Source organism: Columba livia, chromosome 10 (genome assembly GCF_036013475.1).
Source record: "Columba livia isolate bColLiv1 breed racing homer chromosome 10, bColLiv1.pat.W.v2, whole genome shotgun sequence".
NCBI lineage: Eukaryota > Metazoa > Chordata > Aves > Columbiformes > Columbidae > Columba > Columba livia.
Genome location: NC_088611.1, coordinates 20,493,043 through 20,514,966, shown reverse-complemented (window position 1 = coordinate 20,514,966; position 21,924 = coordinate 20,493,043). Strand labels below are relative to the sequence as shown.

The following is a 21,924-nucleotide window of genomic DNA, read 5'->3' as shown; positions in this document are numbered from 1 at the left end:
CCTGCTGCGGGCGATCCACAGCGTAGGGGGGAAAACATTAACCAGACAGCGCTTCGTACACCCACATCCCACCGTTTACACTGACAGCCTCCCCTCCAGAACTATTCAAAAACGCCTTAGAAATGATTAAAAGCTCTAAGTGCAAAGCCAACAGCTCCAGAGCAGCCAGTGATATCCCAGAGCAGGACACCTCTACCAGCAACTGCCCTTTTCTTCCCACAGCTCCAAGCACAGTTGGCAGAATTTAGTGACCCATTTAAAATTTGGTGAGGACATTAGAACTATACAGATAAAAATGTAAGTTCCTTAATATATATTTTTAAAAATTTTTTTTTAATACCAATAATTCTTAGACTAACCTGGGGTGGTAGTAACAGCATTCCTTCTATGTCACCTGGTTCTCTAGCTTCCGTCACTGCAGTATCTTAAGCAGAGTAACAGTGCAGGGTACAAACCAGGATTTGATAAAGGCTTAAAAGAAAGATAACATAATAAACACTCTTTCCAAAGGCTGCCTTTGGGGGTGTCTGGGAAGAGGAGAGGAATGGGGAAGGAGAGGTGACAGGGGGATGAAAAAGCACTATTTTTCACTACAGAAGGACACATTTTCCAGCACAAGGCACGTTAAGCCATGGCTGAAGTTGCCTCCCTAATTCCCCTGGGATCGCACTGAAAGCAAACCCCATAATCTTAAGGGATGTGCTAAAGCTTCACTGGGACTCACTCAGCAGAAACTGTTTGGGATTATTCCACAAAGCGCTAACTCTGTTCCGATTTAAAGGGGCACCACCACCCTAGTTTAGACACCAGACCTGCCCTGTCTCTCCACTGTCCAGTTGCAAATATCCTCTTGACAGCTGATACTTTTGCCATTTGTATCCACTTTGGTTACCTGGAAATCAAAAGGAAAAGACTGAAAAACACATGATCATGTGAACGTGATGGACTCGTGCCCATCAGTGGATATTTGATTAATAACACTGTTATTAATAATATAACAACAACAGGATTATTAAGAATGAGTGTAGCAATTTATTTACTCCCATGTGCAACTAATGCACTTACATTATCCATGTGGTCACCTTCCACGGCTGGCTTCAGTGAATTTAACACCAACAAGCAGCAGATTTGTTGTTCAAAAGGCAGGAACTAACACTTTCCATGCTGCCAAGCCTGAGTCCGATTTCTGTGCCAGACTGGAGCTCTCAGACCTGTGGAATTATTGTTAAGTTTTCACATTAAGGTGTCCCATGCTTTGTAAGTAACATAAAAAGGATATTACCAGTGCTCACCTCTTTATAAGCCTGGGACACGAAATCGAGAGGAAGAACTAAAGCAGCCATGAAATCCCTATTAAGCAACAAATGGTTTCTAAAGCATCGTGGAGATGTTCATTTTACAAAGCTTATACTGCAATCTTCTATCATTATTTTAATGAAATAAAGCCCTTGTATATTTCCAGGGGCAACTTGTTCTTTCACACACCAAAAACCTTTTGACTACAAAAAAATAAACCAGTTCTGGAGTCAGATTTGCTGCAGAACAGGCAGGAAATACAGACAAGCTATAAAAATGCCCCTGAAGATAGGTTCTGAACCTTCGGAACAGCAAACAGGACAGTTAAGACTCTCAGTTATGCACATCATTATGTTTAATACGCAAAACATTTCTAGATAGAAATCATAGTTATAAAAAAGCTCCATCCCCATCTCTCAGACAGCACCTCACATATTTGCAGCTGAAGGAACGTGAAATATCCATGTCAGGTTTCACCTTTTACATTGTGTGCTTTCTGGTCCCCAGTTTGCTGGGGGAACTGAACCAAGACTAATCAGCTTCACTTCGTGGGTCACGTGAAATTCACATTTTGACCAGATTTAGATTAACAAACTTGGAAACCAAGAGAAACTCCCAAACAACTCTCCAGCAAACCAGCCCTGTTAGAACACACCCGGCGGGTGACGTTCTCCGAGAGGCAGGAAGATTTAACACGGCAAAGGTGACAAAATAAGCAGATTCTAACAGAACAAAACCAGATTGCAGAGATTTTGAAAGGCAGCACATTGTCAGCAGGAGCTTCCAGGCTCTGTTGGTCACAATGGAACAGGTTTAATGCGTTCAGACAAAAACCACGTTCCACCTGAGTTTATTTCAGGGTTTGGGCTTTCAGGTGCAATCGCTATCTCAGGACTGAATCATTTTCTTCTGTGTGTCAAAGACGTATCTTTTAAAGAGAAGAGAGATGGTAATAGGTTGGGCTGAATCGTTCTTGCTGTTTTCCTCCTCTTTGGTTGTATCTCCCTTCCCCGCCTTCGACTTCTTCTTGGAGGCAACAGTAAGAAGCGTCTTGGTCTCCGGCTTCAGCCCATCTGTAAAAAACAAGAGGATGCATGACAAATGTGCTCAACATCACGGCAAAACTTGAAACAAGCCTCAGCAGATCATTCCTATTATTTACACACACCTCCCAAAGTGTATTCTCATCACTAAGAATATTTATAAAAATATAAGTTATGAACAACTGGTAAACACTAGAATTATATTCTGTCCTAAGAATCAGAAGGTTCTTGAATGTCTTCAGTCTGCTTCCCAGACCTGCTACAATCAGATTGCCAAGGCTGGACCAAACTACACCATTTTGGGTTTGTTTGCTGGGTTTTGTTGTTGTTTCTGCTAAACCACAGTATTTGTTAAGGGTTTCAACTGTCACCTTTTAGCGGAGCCAGAATTAGGCTGCACAGGATTCCGGGATCTAATTTTAGTCTTTCTCCAGGCATTTGTGCCAAACAACATTTGTCCTTTTATTTTTAAATAGCTACAGTTTATTACACTTTTATATTTTCTTTTAACTTGACATATTGGTGACGTTTTAGATGAGAAACACAAGATAGCAAAGTCCAAAGAAATGCTGTAAAGCAAGAGATGCGGCCCCTTGGAAGCAAATTGAGCGCCACCCCAACCCCTGTGAGGCGGATCTCCAGCCAAACTCAGTTCAGGTATTTTTAACCTGTGGTGTCACATAACCTTATCTCCAACACTTAATCGGCTTCCCTCCCCCTTGTATCGAAATTCAGCTGCGGGTTCTCGTATCACGGCCTGACAAAAAGATCGAGACACTTATGATTTCCTGGAGACAGGAGGTCTGCGGCACTGGCCAGCGGCTCCGGCACAGCCGCACCCATCGGGGGACCCGGCCCCAGAGACACCTTCTCATCTTCCTCCTGTGGGTCGCAAATTGTTCCCGGTGGCGGCATCGCCACCGTACGGCAACGGTGAAGGAACGCCAGGGAAATGCCCGTTTGCCGTTTCATAACCAGGGTTATTAAGCAGCCCAAAGGCCCTGCAGTGCGGTCATGGGGAGACTTTTGGAGATAGAGGGGTCTGCTTAAAAAAAACCCCTAATAAATAAGTAAAAATAATTAAAAACCCAAACACACACAACAAAAAACCCACATAGATGCACAACAAAATAAAAAACTCCCACACTGCCAGCCCAACCTACACCCGCCCAACCCAACGTACACCACCAACCCCAACCCAACCTACACTGCCCAGGCCAAGCCAACCTACACCACCAAGCCAAGCCAACCTACACCGCCCAGCCCAACATACACCACCAACCCCAGCCCCAACCCAACCTACACCACCCAAGCCAACCCAATCTACACCGCCAACCCCAACCCAACCTACACCGCCCAGCCCAACATACACCGCCAACCCCAACCCAACCTACCTAGCCCAGCCCAACGTACACCGCCAACCCCAACCCAACCTACACCGCCCAGCCCAACGTACACCGCCAACCCCAACCCAACCTACACCACCCAGCCCAACATACACCGCCAAAGCCAACCCAACCTACACCGCCCAACCAAACTACTAAACCAACCAACACAAACAAAAACAACAAAACCGAGTGAAAAAAACAAATGAAAAAGCCTAACAACAAAACAAACTCCCCCAAAAAGCAAGAGCGCAAGAGAGGTGAAAAGCAACACATGATGCATGTAACTCCATAAACTCCAATTCACACTGAGGCTCAAGCAGGATCAACTTTGCAGAGCTCTGCAAGATGTTGGATTTCCCACCCAAGGCAGCAGCCGTTTTCTCTTCACAGATGGCAGAACACACCAAAATAAGTAATGATTATTTCACTGGGAAAATAATCGAGACTGTTTTCTCTTGGTGGCTGAGAAGTCTGACAATGACTATCTTTGCACGTGTAAGGTTCAATTAATCAAACTAGATAATATAGTGTGGCTTGACCACATATTTATTATGTGATTGTATTACATTGTATAGTTGTGTTCGATGCAGCCATTTCGAATTTTTTAATTGGATGCTTTCATATAAATCCCATTAATATCATTAGCCTTACAATCACTCAATCTTCGTTATGAAAAATCATTTATCATTACATGAAAAGCAGCTTATTTCCTATTTGGAAAGCTTGAGAACATCTTGGGTGTTGCCAGAAAATAAATAGCAACAGTTAAAACAGAAGGAAACAAAATAAAGACAGCAAAAAGAGCGATTTCACGCAGTCCTGCTCTCTACCTTTGCAGGATTTATTTTAAATTGTATGTTTTCTGCTGCTTTGAGCTACCCAAGTGTCCCCAAACAGAGTTTCCACTGATTTCCTGGAAATACCATCTATTTTTTACACAAAGAAGCATTTCGCTTTCCTTTCTACTTGGTTTCCCTTTCTGGGGCTTATCACAATCGCTAATGTTGCTGTTACTGGCACGTTACTGTTTAAGAAAGATGTTTAACTAAATCCTCTCAGAAAGACATGCTTTAAATTAATTAAAGCAAACAAATCCTAAAACACTTCTATTTATGTTCGTAGGCTTCGTGAGACTCTAATTTCCAAAAAAATGCTAATTGGCGGAAAGGAGGGAGGAAGGGAGGAGACGTGGCATTAAATTCACAGCCAAAATGTCCATTTTCACTCTTGCAGCCCCAAAGATGAAATAAACCCAGGTTCAGAAACTTTCAGGGAGCTCTCGGAATACCCAACGCATCCCAGACCCAGATCATCATCTATAGTGTTTAACCAAACAATCTCATTTTGAACACATTTTGAGGGAAAAAAAGGATACGCTGCACATGGAGCTGCACTGGGGAAAATGGATTTAAAACAGCAATCTCAGCCTGTCATTAACTTGCATATATGGAGAAGTAAAGTTGTACCTCACCTGCACCCCTGAACACCTATTTGGATTGAAATATAGTATATAATGGGTAAGAAGTCTACGGAGTGGTAGTTCCCAGCAGGACGATGAGGGACGGGCTGCTTGGGTAGCGTTAAATTCATAAGACATAGAAGTGAGCCGATCGGAGCCCATGGCACAGGGGTTGGGGGGCTGGAATGGCCCCCGTTCCACACCGGGGCCCGTTGTGGTTTTGGGCGCCGGGGCCGGGAGGTCTCGGGTCGTTGGAAGCGGCACAATCGGGGCTTCATCGACCTCCGCGGGTTCTCGCGTTACACACGACGCATACTTTACATTTCACAACACCGAGGAAACGAAGGGCAATATATCTGTCACCGAAGAAGACATCAGACCTTTAATAGCTGAAATGACGAGTATTTTTAGATGGAGGTCTAGTTTAACTTACTTACATTAAGGGTCTAATCTCTCCTGAACAATGGCTATGTTAACTTGAATACATAGCGAGAAATCTGTTCCGTTAATTAAGTGCTGCCTGTACGACTCGGATTTGTAGCAAATGTTAATAGATTTTTTCTCCCTTCGTCTGTTGGACAATTACTTTATTTTGCCAAGTTGCTAATGGATTACAGTGAAAAGGACGGTGTGTTCAAAAAAAGACGTTAAATTCAAAGTTCTAAGAAATGCCTTGCATACAGCAGTGGGAAATACCTATATATTAACGTTATTAATGGGCAGTCCTCAGAGGCACGTAAGATGTTTGAAAGCTTAGCAAATTCATTCCCATCCATCATAACCGTGTCTGTAACAAGAAGTGCCCAGATAAGTCTTATGTAAAAGGTACTTGCAGCATCAACTAACGCAGGTTAGATGTGAAAATCCAGTTGTAAAACAGTTTAATCCACTTCATTCTTTTAGTTTCAACTACTGTTAATAACTAACATATAAGAACACACACTATTGGCATAATATCCTTTGTCTCACCAAGGATTTAATTCAAACTGGGCCATTCATAAGCGCAAAAAAGGTGAATTTTCAAGTTTAAATGAAAAGCAATACCTCATCAGGAAAAACATCTTCCAAGTCTAAGTACAGGTTCACATGCACAAAATAAAGGATAAACACATTATTTTAGCCAATTTTCCACAAAAAGAGCCACCAGCTGCTTGCTGACTCGCAGTAGTTCAATGCATCACAGCCTGGAGTTTCACAAATACACAAAGCAGAAGTGTCCAATACCAGCACATTTTACTTTTGCTTTGTTTTTATTATTGCTGCTTCAGCCAGGAGGAGGACGAAGGCTGATATAATACTTGCTCTTCTAACTAATCCATCGGCAGGGGGACAGAGCACCGCTCTGCTTTTTCCCCATTGACATTTTTATTCCAACTATTACGTGTCACCACCTCCTATTCTGCCCTTCACGTCTTTTCAATCTCTAATCCAACTTCATTTTTCAGATTTCCCCATCTCCACATTTTTCTTTCCTATTTCCATGAATCTCTTCAATATTTAGGAATCGTCCTGTCTCTTGCAAAGCTACTGACACATTGAGTTTGAATGGAAGAGTTTCAAGACTGAATGCCAGACGCAGTTTAGATGCGAATCAAGATACTACAGCATCTCCTTGTAGCCCAGCCAGGGACAGGAGTCATTTTAAAGCAACTGATAAACACATCATTGAAAACAGGTGTAATAATATAGGTGCAGGGCAGTTTTCCAGCACAGTCAAGAGAACAATTCCTTTTGCTGAACTTCAACAACTCCCTTCTCACATGCACATGCGTAAAAAAAGTCGACTGGTAACTATCCCAAGTAGCGCTGGTGAACGTGGAGGTGTTTGCGTCAATGATTACACAGTTTTCTTACGGTATTACAGTATCACAGTATGTTTGGGATTGGAAGGGACCTCAAAAGATCATCTAGTCCAATCCCCCTGCTGGAGCAGGAACACCTAGGTGAGGTCGCACAGGAACATGTCCAGGCGGGTTGGAATGTCTGCAGAGAAGGAGACTCCACAACCCCCCTGGGCAGCCTGGGCCAGGCTCTGCCACCCTCACTGAGAAGAAGTTTCTTCTCAAATTTAAGCGGAACCTCTTGTGTTCCAGCTTGATCCCATTACCCCTTGTCCTATCATTGTTTGCCACCGAGAAGAGCCTGGCTCCATCCTCATGGCACTCACCCTTTATATATTTATAAACATTAATGAGGTCCCCCCTTAGTCTCCTCTTCTCCAAACTAAAGAGCCCCAGCTCCCTCAGCCTTTCTTCATAAGGGAGATGCTGCACTCCCTTAATCATCTTCGTTGCCCTACGCTGGACCCTCTCCAGCAGTTCCCGTAAAGTGTTACGGAGGGAATCAAGCTAAAAGATTTCAGGTCTACTGATTCATAAGAACCTTGCTGTCGGGTAGAAATTAGAAGTTCATCCTACCAATAGCAGCATCTGTATTACACCGGCCACCTGCAGCGGTACCTGCCGTGGTTTGCCAGCAAAGCGCTGGCTCAGGGTTCTTAGCACCGTCTTAGGACGAAACACATTAAGGCTACACCAGCAGCTCTTGCTGGAATAGAAAACATTCCTCTTTGCACTTGATATCAAGAAATTCCTAGACTATTCTTCACTTGCTATTATCTCCAAGCCTCCTATTCCATTCGGGAATTTCTGAGCAGAGATTCAGTGGGATCCTGAGCTTGGATTTTCCCTCCTCCAAACAAAATATCCTGTTCACTTGCTCTGAAAGCTGCAGGTAGAGGACTCAGCCACCTGAAATTGCTTGTTTCCTGTCAACATTCAAATGTTAAAAATGGACTGAACATCAGAAAACAACTTACCATAGCACAGTTGATATACTGGGAATAATTTTTATCCGAGGCAAACGTGACCTTTTAATATGACAAGCAGACTCTTTGAGTGAAAGAAAAATCAAAAGAGCAAAACTTGCAAGAGGCAAAGGGCTGGGGACAATCCTCACTTACAATGGATTATTCCCAACAGCTGGTTTTCACAATTTCAGGATTTCCTTAAATTTAACCCTCGGAGCCTGAGCCCTCGTTACCCAGTTAAGGAGCGTGTGTTTGCATCAACTCTCCTGCTGACACAGAGAACAAGAGCTGCTTGACCTGAAATTCACAGTCTGATGCAAATGTTATATTAGTTATAAACTGATAGTTTTGTTTTCAACAGATATATATATATATATATATATATACATATATATTCATCCAAGGCTTTAAAACCCCCATATTTAACCTGTGTTCAAAGAGGGGTACAAGGCTCAAATACAGCACTCTTACCCATTTCAGATTCTGACCAACTTAAAAGGAATAACCATAAATCTATCGTTGCTTTGGGCAAAATTAATAGAAATGCCAGTGGTACAAGTGTTGGCTCTCCAATTACCACAACGTATGAGCAAGCACATGCTGCTTCTCCTCCCAGTCCCAAAACATGCCAGCAGGTCCTATAAAAAGAATTAGTATTAATCTGTGCCCTGAAAACATGAAAAGCTCATGCGATTATCCCTAAAGTGACGTTCTGGAGTTTTGATTCAAACAAAAAGCAGAAGCATCCCAAAAAATCAGAGGATGAAATCGCCCAGCCCTTCCTCTTATCTTCTACAGACAGAAAGGACAAGAATAAAAGAAAACGCACCAGCCTGATGCTTGAATTCTTTACGTTAAGTTACCAGGGTAGCAACTCCACTTTGCTCCTCCTCGGTTAAAGATACCCCAAAATCCTACCTTTTGATTTTACTCAGGCTAAGGTGGTCATCGTTCTCCTTCAATATCCCAGTAAAAAAATAAACTCTGAGCTGCCGAGGAAAAAGAACCTCACTGTAAGCCTTCCAAGAACAACAGCACCATATGACTCTGCCCATCAACACTGTAAGAGGAACATCAGCCCTGTCCGACCACATCCAGGTGACAGCTCATCCAGAGACCATTGGTCCTGCCCAACTCGGCATCTCGTTGCCTGTCGTGAGTACACGGAGCTTCAGCAAGAACAGGGATGAGACCTGTGGCCTGAGCTGACCAGGCCCTGGATCAGGTAGGAATTCTCTGGTCGATATGTCGGCACCTACCAGTCTTTCTAGGGCAAAGATTTAAGCACAGTGTGCCTGTGGGAGCCAATCTACTCTGCTCCCATCACCATGGCCACAAGCATAATGTGATTACCCAGACAATTTCAGTGTAATAGTTGATGAGAGATCCACTCAAGAAAAAAGGGATACTCCTTTCCTCATGACCCTCAGGATTTGAACTTCAATTATTTGACAGATCAGGCGATGATTTTTACTTATGTAAATCCCTTCACAATTCTCCAGTAATTCTGTTCTGAATTCACACCATCTTTTCCGACATCTCTTGTCAGCTCTCTCAAATATTTCCAACTCCAGAGTAGATGCAGATTTCTCTTCCAGCTGGTACAAGATCTGCTCTTATCACCTCGCTTGGCTTGTGAGTGTTAACAGGGTTGAAGTCGGCCAAGGAGGGCGATCGACCTCCATGGGGACTGGAAAGCAGACTGTCCTTCCAAATAAGAATCACACTAATGCCTTGGTGTGGCATTTGGGATCTACACAAAATAGCCACAACTCATTGCTTGACGACAGAGAGCAGAAAAAAACTTCTTAAAGCCACTTTTGAGCAGAACTAGACTGTCCCACATCCCGACCAAACACCAGCAGAGCAATTGCCACAGTCCCAGCTTGGCAGATTCTGTTTGGAAATCCTTGACTACTAAAACATTTTCTCATAAACTGGGGAACGGCTGCCCCAGACCACAGCATGGAAGGTGGCAGTTCAGCAATGAACTGAATTGAGTCTTGTGTATCCATTTGTTAAGTTTATAAAGGCTTTTGGACTGAAAGCCATCACTACAAGAAGTGGCACTGCTGGAAATAACGTGGATTTCATTACGGGCTCCTATTTAGCAGGGAAAGGGCTGCTCCTCTTGATGAGGAAGACAGAAGCTGTTTTAATTCAAGAGGCTGACCTGGGTGAAGTTCAGGCCAAGGCTGGACTTGGAAAACTCTCACATCAAGCCGGACACGACCCTTTCAAGCTCAGTGCCAATTCCACACAATGGCTTGAACCGCGCTCTCCGGCAGCCCTTAAAGGCACATTTTGTATCTTGGCTTTTGCTGCAAGCAATCAAGCAAGAATGCAAGAAAACAAAACTGTTTCCCAAGCACTGTTTGCTGGTGCCATAATTAATATAATCAAACAATTCCACAAATTGCTTCCAATTGCTGGCGTCACTTTCATGTGCAGAGCCAGACTTTCAAAGAAGGGCCCTTCTTGTCCTCCATCCTCACACTGGTAACCCTCGCTTCACACAATAGTAAACAAGACCTCGCTAAATACTGTAGGGTAATTTGTACTGTAATAGGTCCCCAAGGCACCATGGACACAATTTGAAATGCCATCTAATTTTTCTTTTTAATTAAAAAAGCAGTTACTATATTTAAACAACAACACAAAAAAAGTTCAGAGGGGACAGACCGGAGTTTCCCACAGCTCCCTGGGAGTTTTCTCAAGGTCAGGAAGAGTTTTATAGGCTCAATTGGTACACATTTTTTTCTTTAATTAGTCTGCCATACCCTCTGCATGAAGTCAGCGTCTTGATTTTTAGTCTGATATTTTTCATATTGCTACACGGAGCACAGACTGCAGGACCGCGCCGTGTCTATCGGCGCTACCGCGTGGTTATCGATGCCAGGTTTTCCTGTAGGTGCCTTGCTGGCCCCTGAACCTGTCACCTGCACCAACAACACCCAACACACGGCATTGAGAATGTGCCATTCATTTTGTTTAATACTCCTCAATTTCCAGCAAGATGATCAGGATATATTTTCCAACATAACTACCACGTTTTAACCTTTTTTTTTTGGCAACAATATCATGTAATAATTGAACACCAGACACAAATGGGCCGCTGTCATCTGAAGCCATGGAGCGGGATGGATTTCCGCACTTGACAAATCCCTACGACGTATCACACCATTGTTCTGCAAACACCTCGTTATTTAAGTAGCTGACAAGCCCGCACACACTTCAGAAGGATATTTGCGGTTCCCACAGTGGGTTTTCCAAAGCGCACCCTAACCCAACACACCCGTCACCCCAAATAACCACCTCATTTCTTGGCCGGCTGGCCACGCTGCAGCAGAAATAGGCTGAAATACCAACCTTGACTTTGTCTTATAGGCCCATATACATCTCAAGCTGCCATTACGTTTTGCACCAGCACCTTTCGTTGGCTGAGCCCTCCCAGGGCAAACCCTCCTCAAGGTGATGACTTTATACTTTACTCTCCTGGAACACAACTCGGACTTGTACAATCCACACAATTGTTTGTTTCTGTACGCCAGAGATCAGCTTGAACCCGGTTCCATGGGAGACTCCAGCGCCCCGTGATTACCAGGTCTGGGCTATACAAATTAAGTGCACACACAATCCGATGGATCCGCTTGCAGAGCTACAAGATGATCACTAAGGTCATCTTTTTGGCCTCAGATCCAACACTGTCTCATTAGCCTAAAGGAAAAGATTTCCAAATTAATTTCTGCGTGGGCAGAATGCAGAGAAGGAAAGAAACACGCAGACATAATCAACATGATGAGTAAAACTGAGGAGAGTCTATGATGACTGTTGTACAACACAAATTTTCCCAAGTTTTACTGCTGAGGTGGGTCCTTGCTGATCTAATCCTCAAATCAGGAGGAACAAAATTACCAAAATGACCCCAAGAGTACAGTGAGGTATGGAAAAATAGATCCAGAAACCACAAAGCACAGGAGCTTCCATAATTTTAAAGCCTGTTGAGTATTTCCTTGGGACTAAATTTATATCCAGTGAGGGAGGTCTCAACCCAGAGCCACCCGGTGTAGGCCAGAAAATACTCCTGGTTATGTTTTTGTCAGCACCCCAGTACCTGTAAAACAGTAAATAAACAAAACAAACAATCCTTATGGTCTGTGCGCTAAGGCGAGAAGAAACAACTGAAAACGCGTCTCAGATTCAACACAAGGGACTAAGATTTCATCAGTCTAGTGAAAAGGCAACTACAATGAAACCAGTGCCCACGCACCGTCTCTCTCACGGCGGCCTTTCAGAAACACATATAACGCGGAAAAAAGTTCAGGTTTGCAGATCTGACACAGAATCAAAGGCAATTTATTACAAAGCAGCTTCAAATCCAAGCGCGAGATCCACGGGCCCGTCTCTAATCCTCCCATCGCGCCCAAGGCTCTTGATGGTGCCGCACAGGCCAGTTAAGCTGGACTAACTCCGCTGGTCCGGAGTTGGTGTTGGGCGATATTCATCTTTCCCTGGGCTGTCTTTAGAAAGCAATCCTCAACAATGGGACTTCAGAATAAAGAGTAAAACATTGCCATTTTTCTTCTTTTTAAAACTTCTAGGCCTTTAATGCGATTAGAAAGGGGAGGGGGAGTGGATAGCAGCTTCTTCTTTTTTATGTTATGTATATTGTGTGTAAACAAATATGCAATTTGCTTTAAAAAGATAAGGTGATTAAATTTTTATCGGGCTTGTACTCTGTTGTCACCACAACAAAGAGAATTAGGAGGAGGAAAGAAAGGCCTTTTTATTTGAATTATGCTCTTACCAGAGGTTCTCTCCAGCACAGCTGTAAAGCCACTCAATGTTCTCCAAACAGGCCCTTTGATTGCATTTTATTCAACTTGTTTGCATTTGGAGCAATCGAAAGGAAAAGAACGCTCCACATTTTGATGTCTTAATGTTCCTTAATACCTTCTTTAATTTATATTAAGCTTCTTAACTAGGGTGATGAATTCTTCAAAAACAATAAAGACCTAGCGCAGAAATCTTTCACGCACCATGAAAATTGAAATTATAATGTATTCATGGCTGCTATTTTTTTTTTTGGTTATAAAAAAACATTATTTAGAAGAAAGATTTAAAGCACACACATAAAAAAAATCCTGAAGTTGTACGAAAATTACTTGATCCACAGAAACAGACGCAAGTTCAAACTAATTATTACAAGGGAAGTAAAATCTTGTAGGAGGTGGAAGCAAAGAAACAGTAGGAGAATGCTGGGTTGCTATGAAGCTTTTCATAACCTATAAATTCCTTCCCCATGCTTTTCCACAAAAGGAGCCTGTACATCTTTATAATTTTGTTTTCTCAAGATCAATTCAAATGTTTATCAGTTCTTTCTCTTTTATTATTAATTTACTTCTTCCCTAAAAACAGCTCTTCGGGTGCACAGTCCCACAGGGTGTTCCCCTCCCAATGCCTTCTCAGTCTGCCAAGAGCAGCAGCACCCATGGAAATTGGGGAACACCAAAAGTGGGGAACACCAACACCCACAGACGCAGCAGCTTCACACGTCCTTCGGGAGGTTCCCAGGTGGATCTCAGTCAAACGGGAACAGCAAGGGTCGCAACATAAAAAGTCCAGAAGAAGCCAACCGAGGGACACGGCCGGATGGGTTTGTTCTTGCAGGCGCTGCGTGTTTTCTAGTTGTAGCTACAGGACGCTCGGTCTCGTTAAGCCTCAAACACTAATTATCTGGCCAATAGAAAATAAAACCCCTCACTCTAAACTATTTCACTGCTCTTAAAAATCCCTTCTGCAAAACATGAACACAGCTTGCAGTCAAAGTCCATGATGGCACAAACCAGCCTTAGCAACAAACATCCAAAAGAGCATGTTCTTGCTTTGCTTCCCTATTTGTCTTTTTAACTTAAATTTACGTTCCGATGCAACATCTTTAATTCTCAGCAATACATATGCATGTGCGTAGTGACAAACACCTCACTTCGCTCCCCCGTTTTCCTCTGCAGAGAAAGGGCAGAACAGAAACCAGCCCGAACGGCTGGAAATTCTTCTCTCAACACCAACAGCTCCGCAACAGGGACCGGGCACAGGGGTGTTACGGCAACGAGCTTCCTAAACGAATCCTAAACCACGCTGAATCATTTCAAGTATCCTCAAAATAATGCATTTGAAAAACAATGTATATTTTCATGCGGAATGATAATTTTCTGTCGACTGCTCACCTACCTTCCCCAAGTCACATTTTCAAGCAAATACCAGGAAAGCTCAAATTAAAACTACATGACAAAGCCCGCCGCATGTGTATAAAACCCTTGTGAAACAGGTCGCTCGGCTGTACCAGCAATCGACCGGCCACAATAATTAAAACAATTTACAAGGTTTATATGCTGCATTTACCGTAGAGGAAAACAATGCTGATCTTAATCTAATCCCCACGTACCGTGGTGAAACCTTGAGAAGGGTCACAGCACACGAGCAGAAGCACCAAATCCAAAGAGTTTAAGAGCAAATACAGATCACTCCAGCAATACCAAAAAACCTCCAGCACTGAGAAATTAGTTATTCAAGCACAATAATTATAACAGGTAACACTTACTTTATCCCACCTATTGGAGCTTTTATCTACATTTTTTTAAGGGAGTAAGTACGTAATTCACACGTCCAAACCAGTATTTAGGTACATAACCAGTGAGAAGCCTTAACTGTTGTAGCCATGAAAGTTTGTGCCTTTAAGCACAAATGATTCATGAATTTTAATTTGTTTTAAATGTTGAAAAATCCCTTCCAAGTAAATGGAGTCAACAAGCCAGCAAAGGATGAAGACACGTGTCTGGTTTTTATTTAAAAAAGAAAAAGCTCAAGTCTATACATTTCTTAGTCACCCACAAATCCTTTGCAATAACTAAGTTTCCTGCATTTCTTTTAATCAAGACACTCTGCTTCTCCCCATCCAGCACATGCTGTTTGAACAGTATTGAGCCTTCACTGATTCCTTCTGTATTATTTAACTATTACTATCTTTAAATGTTTTTATAGAAATAAATCAGCCAATGATTTGGGAATTTGGGAAAGATTTGCAGAATGGGACTCTTTCTGTAAGCTGCTCCAACATCATTTCAAAAATGTACAGTCATCAGCCCACCCTCCAAATAAAAACATTTCAAATTCATATAATTAATATATTTTTAAAGGCATAACTTATTTCCTGTCTCTGCACCAAGAGTTTCAGTTCAAACTCTTCATGTTTTTTCTCAATAACCACAAAGACCAGGAATAAACCTTTGAATCCAAAGTTAATGTTTTCTAATAATTACTTTACAGGACTTCGGTTCCAAATAAACAGCAACACTGGCAAAGCTGAGCCCAGTGAAACGTTTATAAAGGGGCAGGCCCACTAAGTCAGGCTTTAAATAAGACCGCGCGACTTGCAGGGATCCCGTGAAACAGACCCAGCACGTATTAATAACTTAATACCTCTATCCGTGCCACCGCGATACTTCCATTTTTCTAGGCAAGCACCCAAGGGCTGGGTTTCCTTCCTCATTACACTCTTCCTGGGCACAGATTGTTCTAAAATCCAGGCAATTATATGCCAGAAAATGCAGGTACAGTCCCTGCGCACGGGAACCAGACCATGATTAAGGCTAAAGAAGATGAACTTTCCTGACCCAGCCCCCAAAAAGACTCTCTCTTCATCCCTCTGAAATTTCCAGGTCCTGATATGGCTTGGAAATAAGATGTAGGCAAAGCAACGATGCTCAGATGTAGAAATTAATTACAAGCATCCTGATGTCAGTCGGCTGGACGAGAACATGTTACAGCAACCTGAATGACAATATTCCCACTGGTAGCGCCACTTTGACTGTCCAGCTCCAAACCCGGCAGCGAGAGGCAGAAGGTTCAAAATCAGTATTTCAGGGTGTTACGACTGCCGACCCAGCACCAGGGACTGAGGACCTGGGTTGAAGAGTCACTGCACATTCCAAAACACCAATTTGACTCGCGTTGCAAAAAATCCAACCCCCACAAATAAATGCAGCGTTTCTAGGGAGCGCAGTAAGAGTGGAATTGGAGGAGAGGAAAATTAGATTAGAGAAGATGTAATATAACCAGCCAAAACACACAAACAAGTTAAAAATAAATTAGCCCTGTTACCAAAACCACAAAGGCAGCATCTTGTGTGACGACTGGTGATTTCTTTACGCTTGGGCTCTAGGACAGTCCATTAGAGTTCTCACATCTCAAGACTTATTTTTCCTGACAAATAATTGTTAAACATTTGCCTTGTACCAACGTATCAGTGTTTACGAGATCCTAACTTACCCAAAGACAACACAGGCCTATCAACCTAAATGACTTGTGAGTGACCCTACCAAAGGGTGGAATACCTTTTGCCCAGCGAGTTTTGCTACAATACTGGATTTTTGGAGGCAGGGGGAAGAATAAAAGCCAGACAAATTCACACTCAAATGACATTTTCTCTGAAACCTCTCCTATATCTTCCCCCGAGCTCCCGCTGCTCACATGGCGATGCTGCTCCAGTCAACTCCGCGCTTCCCGGCGTCTCCAAAGACATCCAATAAAAGGAAACAGAGTGTCCCTTCCAATACCCATCTGTGCCTGTGTTCTCTGCTCAGACCCCTGCCCCAGGGGTTTAACTCCCCCCATCCTCCCTCTCTCGTCAGCATCAGTGGTCCCGATGTCTCCACTTACTGCTCAGGGCAGAGCTGATCAACTGCAGGTTCTGTGACGGCAACCAAGCGGCCGCTCACAGTTCCGACAGCTGGTCCTGATTTTGCAGCAGGATCGGGTGGTTCAAACCCTCCCTTACGAGGAGGGAGAAAACAACAAGAAAAACAAACCCGAAGAAAAGGGAAGGACTGGGAAAGCACCACGGATAAAGGACACAGCCCCAGCCGATAACTATTTTGCCAGTAACAGAGATTATCGCACAACGTTAAGTCAAGCCTAAGTCCTATCTTATCTAGGTTCCTTCCTTACCAGCAGACACCGGAGAAGAAGGAAACCTGCCATGAACCACTATATTAGGTCACGTTGTCCTTTGAAAGAACCACAGACAGCAGCGGGGTGCAGAGATAACCCGGGTACCGCACGAGGACGCGCATCCCGGGGCAGGTAAAGCATCAGCTCCAGCCCCACTTAAGATCTTCCAGCCTTGAAAATGGAAGCAGCAGCATTCCCTCCTCCCGCATCTTGACGACGAGGGAACTCGTAAGAGTGTTTGTTTTATACGCAGTTCATCGAGGCTACAGATCTATAGAAAGCTTACGTTAATACTTACACTGCTAAAATTAAAGCTCTAGTGAAAACGCTGAGGTGAAAGAAAAGTCTTTACAACATCTACCAGATGCACTCCCAAATACATTTAAACAATAAGTCTTAACACGATTTTCCTCAGGAAAAGCCATCCTTTCATCCATTGGAAGAAATACGGGATACTATGGGGAAGATAAGAGCCTGACGCTTTGGAAGGATCCCAGGTGGTTTACCCAAGAGACACGCGGGTGGTTCGAATGAAGCAGCATCTTCAATTTCTTCCCCAAGAAAAAGGATCCTGGGCAACGAGCACATCGAGATCATTTCTGTCAGAAGCGAGAAGTACGTAGCAATTACTTTTAGGGTTTTATTTCATACTTACGTGCATCATCTTCAACCTAACCATGTTTTATTCAAAAAGATGGCAGACACTAACACCAACTTGCAACTCCAAAGTGTACTTTGAGTGAATATTATTGGAACAAAACAGAAAAAAGGCCTTAACATCAGAAGAGCCTCTTGGTTGGCTGTGCTGACTTCTAATGGAGGTTGGTTTGTGCTCTGCAATCTCAAATTATAATGGACAGACCACTCTATTCCCACCTTTTATTCAAGTCCTATTTTACTACTCCAAATATATACTACCTAAATTTGTATACTCTTTAACAGTAGTTAATCTTCAATTAAAATACCTAGAGCAGAAACTAAGATAACTGGTTTAAAAGGTAAAAGCTTATTGACAAAAATGTATTCTTCATATTGCCTTTTTTTTTTAATTCTGCATATTAAAAATGTCATTTTTATGACTTGAAAAAAAATATCTTCAGGAATAATGAAGGCTAACAAAAGACTGAAGAGCAGTAATTTAAAAAGCTCCATATGTAGCATCCTGATTACTGTATCAGTCCCATTTCCATAACGAAGGGAGAAGTCGCCAAACCGCTGCCTGTCCTTTCTGGTGACAAGGGAAGGGCAAAGAGGACGCAGTGTTTGAGGCATCAGCCTCCAGGCTCATGGGGAAGAACAAGAAGTCTCTGGCTTCACAATATGTGGGTGTCAGTGTCCGGCGCGCTTCTGGAATCCGGTAACCCCGGCTCCGGTGGTCCCTGCACATGTCCTTAATTTGCAAGCAGCTGGGTTCAAAAGTTTATCCTCACTTTTTGACCTGCAAAGGTTTCTGCGTGTCGTACCACACGGCTGGAGATGCGCACGGCCATGCGGGGTTTACGTGCACGGTTTCGCACACAGAACATATTGCGTATTTTTAAATAGCAAAACATTATCCGGTAACACATCAGCGATGTGCACCGTGAGCATTCAGCCAAACGAGCCAGCCTGTGTTTTAAGATCCAGTAAACTTCTGGATTTTTATGGCGTAACTTCTAAAGGACACATAATGAAATAATTTAACTACAACAGCACCTATGCAGATAGAATAGAAAGCGCAACCACCAAACCTTCAAGCTTGACCAGATTAATGCCATTAACACACCTACCACAGGTACGCCTACATAATAGATACAACAACCAGAGAGTTATCTTCATATTTAGTGTTTTTCAACACAGAAACAGCAAGCTAAAAATGCTGGTGAGTTGATGGGGGAAAAGAGGCAGGGAAACTAAAAAGCCTAAGGAGGCTGGAACCTCTGAGCACAGTTTAATACCAGCAGCAAAATGTACAACCACAGACCAGTGGGGTGGGCAGAACTCAGAATTAATGTCTTCTACAGTCGACATCTGAGTATTTTCTTGAATTGCCCTAAAGCGCTTTCCCCTTGCAGGCAGAAATCCCTGATCTTAGCATCAAGCATCTATTTTTCAACCATTTTAGGGCTCAGCCGCAGTTTAGTGCCGATCAGCTGAGCTCGGAACCGCAAATCTCAGCACATCAGAACATCCTCCCCGGGGTGGGAAGGGAGATCCGGGGTTAGGAACTTACACCACATTTGTGATGTGTTCGAACGTTCAGGCGCTATCGCCGAGGTAACAAACGGCAACTCATTAATCCACGGAAACGTGACAGTCCAGTTGAGCGCAACAGTTTTCTCGGCACTTGTGCTATTTTGAAATCTTGAATCAATTGTTTACAGAAGCTCTTCACTTGTGTTCACAGCACTAAGTGCTCCACATACCAGCGAACCTTTAATAACTCCTAATGCGCAGCGTGTACCAAACAGCGGTTTGTTTTATTTAAACGATAAAAACCAGCACACAAAGTGGATAAATAGTTCGTGATGAGTGGGAAACACAAATTTTTCAAACAGAACAAGCACTTTGTGTTTGTTGATAAAGTTGTAACCATCAGCCTGAATTACACAACAGTAACTCTATTACAAACCAGTTCCAAACACAACAGGGGGGGGAAAAACGCTTTGTATGCGACACAAATCAAGGAAAGTATGTAGGCATAATGGCATAGAAAAGTTATTTAACAGAAGAGCTCATACATCAGCAACTGAAACTGCGAATTAAAACAGAAGATGGTGCCTCGGGGGGAACTCGGAGCACAAAGACACCACAGACGGCAAGTCTATGGGGACCAGACGACTCGACCAATGCCAAAAAATGCAAGTCTCCCTTCAAAAGTTCCAGGGACACAAAGGAAAAAGTGAATGTTCAGGGCCATTGTGCACTGCAAACCGGCTCGTGACCTAAAAACCTCCCCAGCTTTCCAGGGAAATTTCCGGATTTCAACGGAAACGTTTCGTGTGTCGCATTTGCTGCTGATCTGAGCCCCTGAATGGGGAAAACGAGGGGAAAAATCCGCCGAGAAAATTAAATTGTGCTTTCATTGTTAGACAGTCATCACTATACCCAGTGCAACAGTCAATGGAAACGCTTCCCATTTTAGTTTCAGCACTGTAGTACACAACTACTTCTAAAAAAAGAGACAAAATAATAAGTAATAATTCTAATGTATTACTAACGCAAAGAAAATAACATTCCTTGAGCAATAAAGGCACAATGAGGGAAGAACAGGCTCTTCTACGGGGTGACGGCCCCGCGGCTGCTGCTGCGCGTCGCACGGTGATGCTCTCCTAAGTAAACCGGGTTCTACTTGTTCCACGAGCATAAATCAGGACTAACTCTAGACATTCAGTGGTTGAAATGAGGATACAACTGAACCGGTAACTACGTCTCAGAGCAAAGATGACTGAGAAACAAGCACTGCCTTACTTAGCCCAAAACTGTAATGCAACTTGTGAGCAAGTTATTAGAGCCCTAATAGACACTTGGATTGGAAATTAAGGAACCCAAGCCTGGGCAGTTTTGCTTGTTTGGCTTCTAGCAGTTCACAGTATTGTTTAGTCTCTGCCTCGGCTTCCCTACTTACAAAATGGGGTTTATGACGCTACAGTTCTTTACACAATATCTCGAAATACGCAGCCCTTTCTCAATCTGAAGAAAAGCTGCATATTATGTATTAAGTTTACAAATTGTCACTGTCGATGCGGCAGCCTGTTCCTTTTCATTTCCCACTCAAACAACTGCACTGCGGGCTGAAGATCTTGATTTATTTCCGATTTCACACATTTTTAAAAAAGGCTTTTTGCGGAGATGTAATTCACGAGTTTAACGTTTCATCAAACGTGCTTTTGTTAAGCGCGGTCGAGCAGGCACATTACCCAGGGTCATAAACTCTTAAGTCAAATCGCAGGCAACCGAGCGGCTCCCGTCCCTTCCGACGGCCTCCGCGCCTGCCACAGAAGGCTAATTATTTCACAACAAAACTTGAGAAGTGTACTTTTTCCCCTAAAGCCATATTTGTTCATTGTTTCACTGTTGCTGCCTCCGGAGCGTGAATTCACGTCTGCAGTTCATATTTTTCCCATCGGAACCACAGCCAGGCATTAACGGGAGGATCCGCACCGCAAAACGGCAGGGAAAAGGACTTCAAATGGCCACTATCCATCACACTTACGTAATGAATCTAGCAATAAAATTCACGTATGAACGTATAAAATTGCACCAGAATGATGCCAGACAAGAACTTTGAGACACATCCATGGCAAGAGCTCAGAATTCTGCAAAAATCTGGGACTTAACTGTGTCCCCTGCACTCAGACTGGGGCGAGTTATTCAAACATCTAAGCTGTTTGAATTAATTCTTATGCTCAACATATTGCTTTTGTCACTCTTCTGGTTTTTTTCCTTTGATTATCAGTGTAACACTTGCAGAAAAAACAGTCCTGCAATAGCAGTTTCCCCATATAAGTAAAATATTAGATGGTTATGAGGAGTGAGGATCTAGATGTCTAGAAAGCCGTGATTATTGTATCAGTGCCATTTCTAGGACAGAATCACAGATTCCCAGAGTGTCAGGGGTTGGGAGGGACCTGGGAAGCTCATCCAGTGCAATCCCCCCATGGAGCAGGAACACCCAGATGAGGTTACACAGGAAGGTGTCCAGGGGGTTGGAATGTCTGCACAGAAGGAGACTCCACAACCTCCCTTGGGACAGGTCCCAAGATGTGCTGACATAGAAAACAGAAGTCATGGAAACAGAGAAGCAAGAGGCTCAGGGTATTGTTTTGTACTAAAATAGGTAGTTCTATTTTTAGGAAAAAAAACAAATCTCTACAAAGCGGCAAATTTATTGCTGGCCTGTGACTGGTCTGGAAAAGGGAGCTCCCCAAATGTAGAAAA

The 21,924-nt window shown here is 43.2% G+C and overlaps 1 protein-coding gene across 2 annotated transcripts in view; it reads right to left on the bottom strand.

Moving 5' to 3' along the window:
• Positions 1-1,009: 1,009 nt before the first annotated feature.
• Positions 1,010-21,924, bottom strand: part of EEFSEC (eukaryotic elongation factor, selenocysteine-tRNA specific) — a 103,567-nt gene continuing 82,652 nt past the window's right edge. For both annotated transcript variants that reach the window (XM_065075681.1, XM_065075680.1), the window contains exon 7: positions 1,010-2,369. In XM_065075681.1, coding sequence (XP_064931753.1) covers positions 2,185-2,369 — 185 coding nt within the window. In that variant the 3' untranslated portion in view covers positions 1,010-2,184. The remainder of the gene's footprint in view (positions 2,370-21,924) is intronic.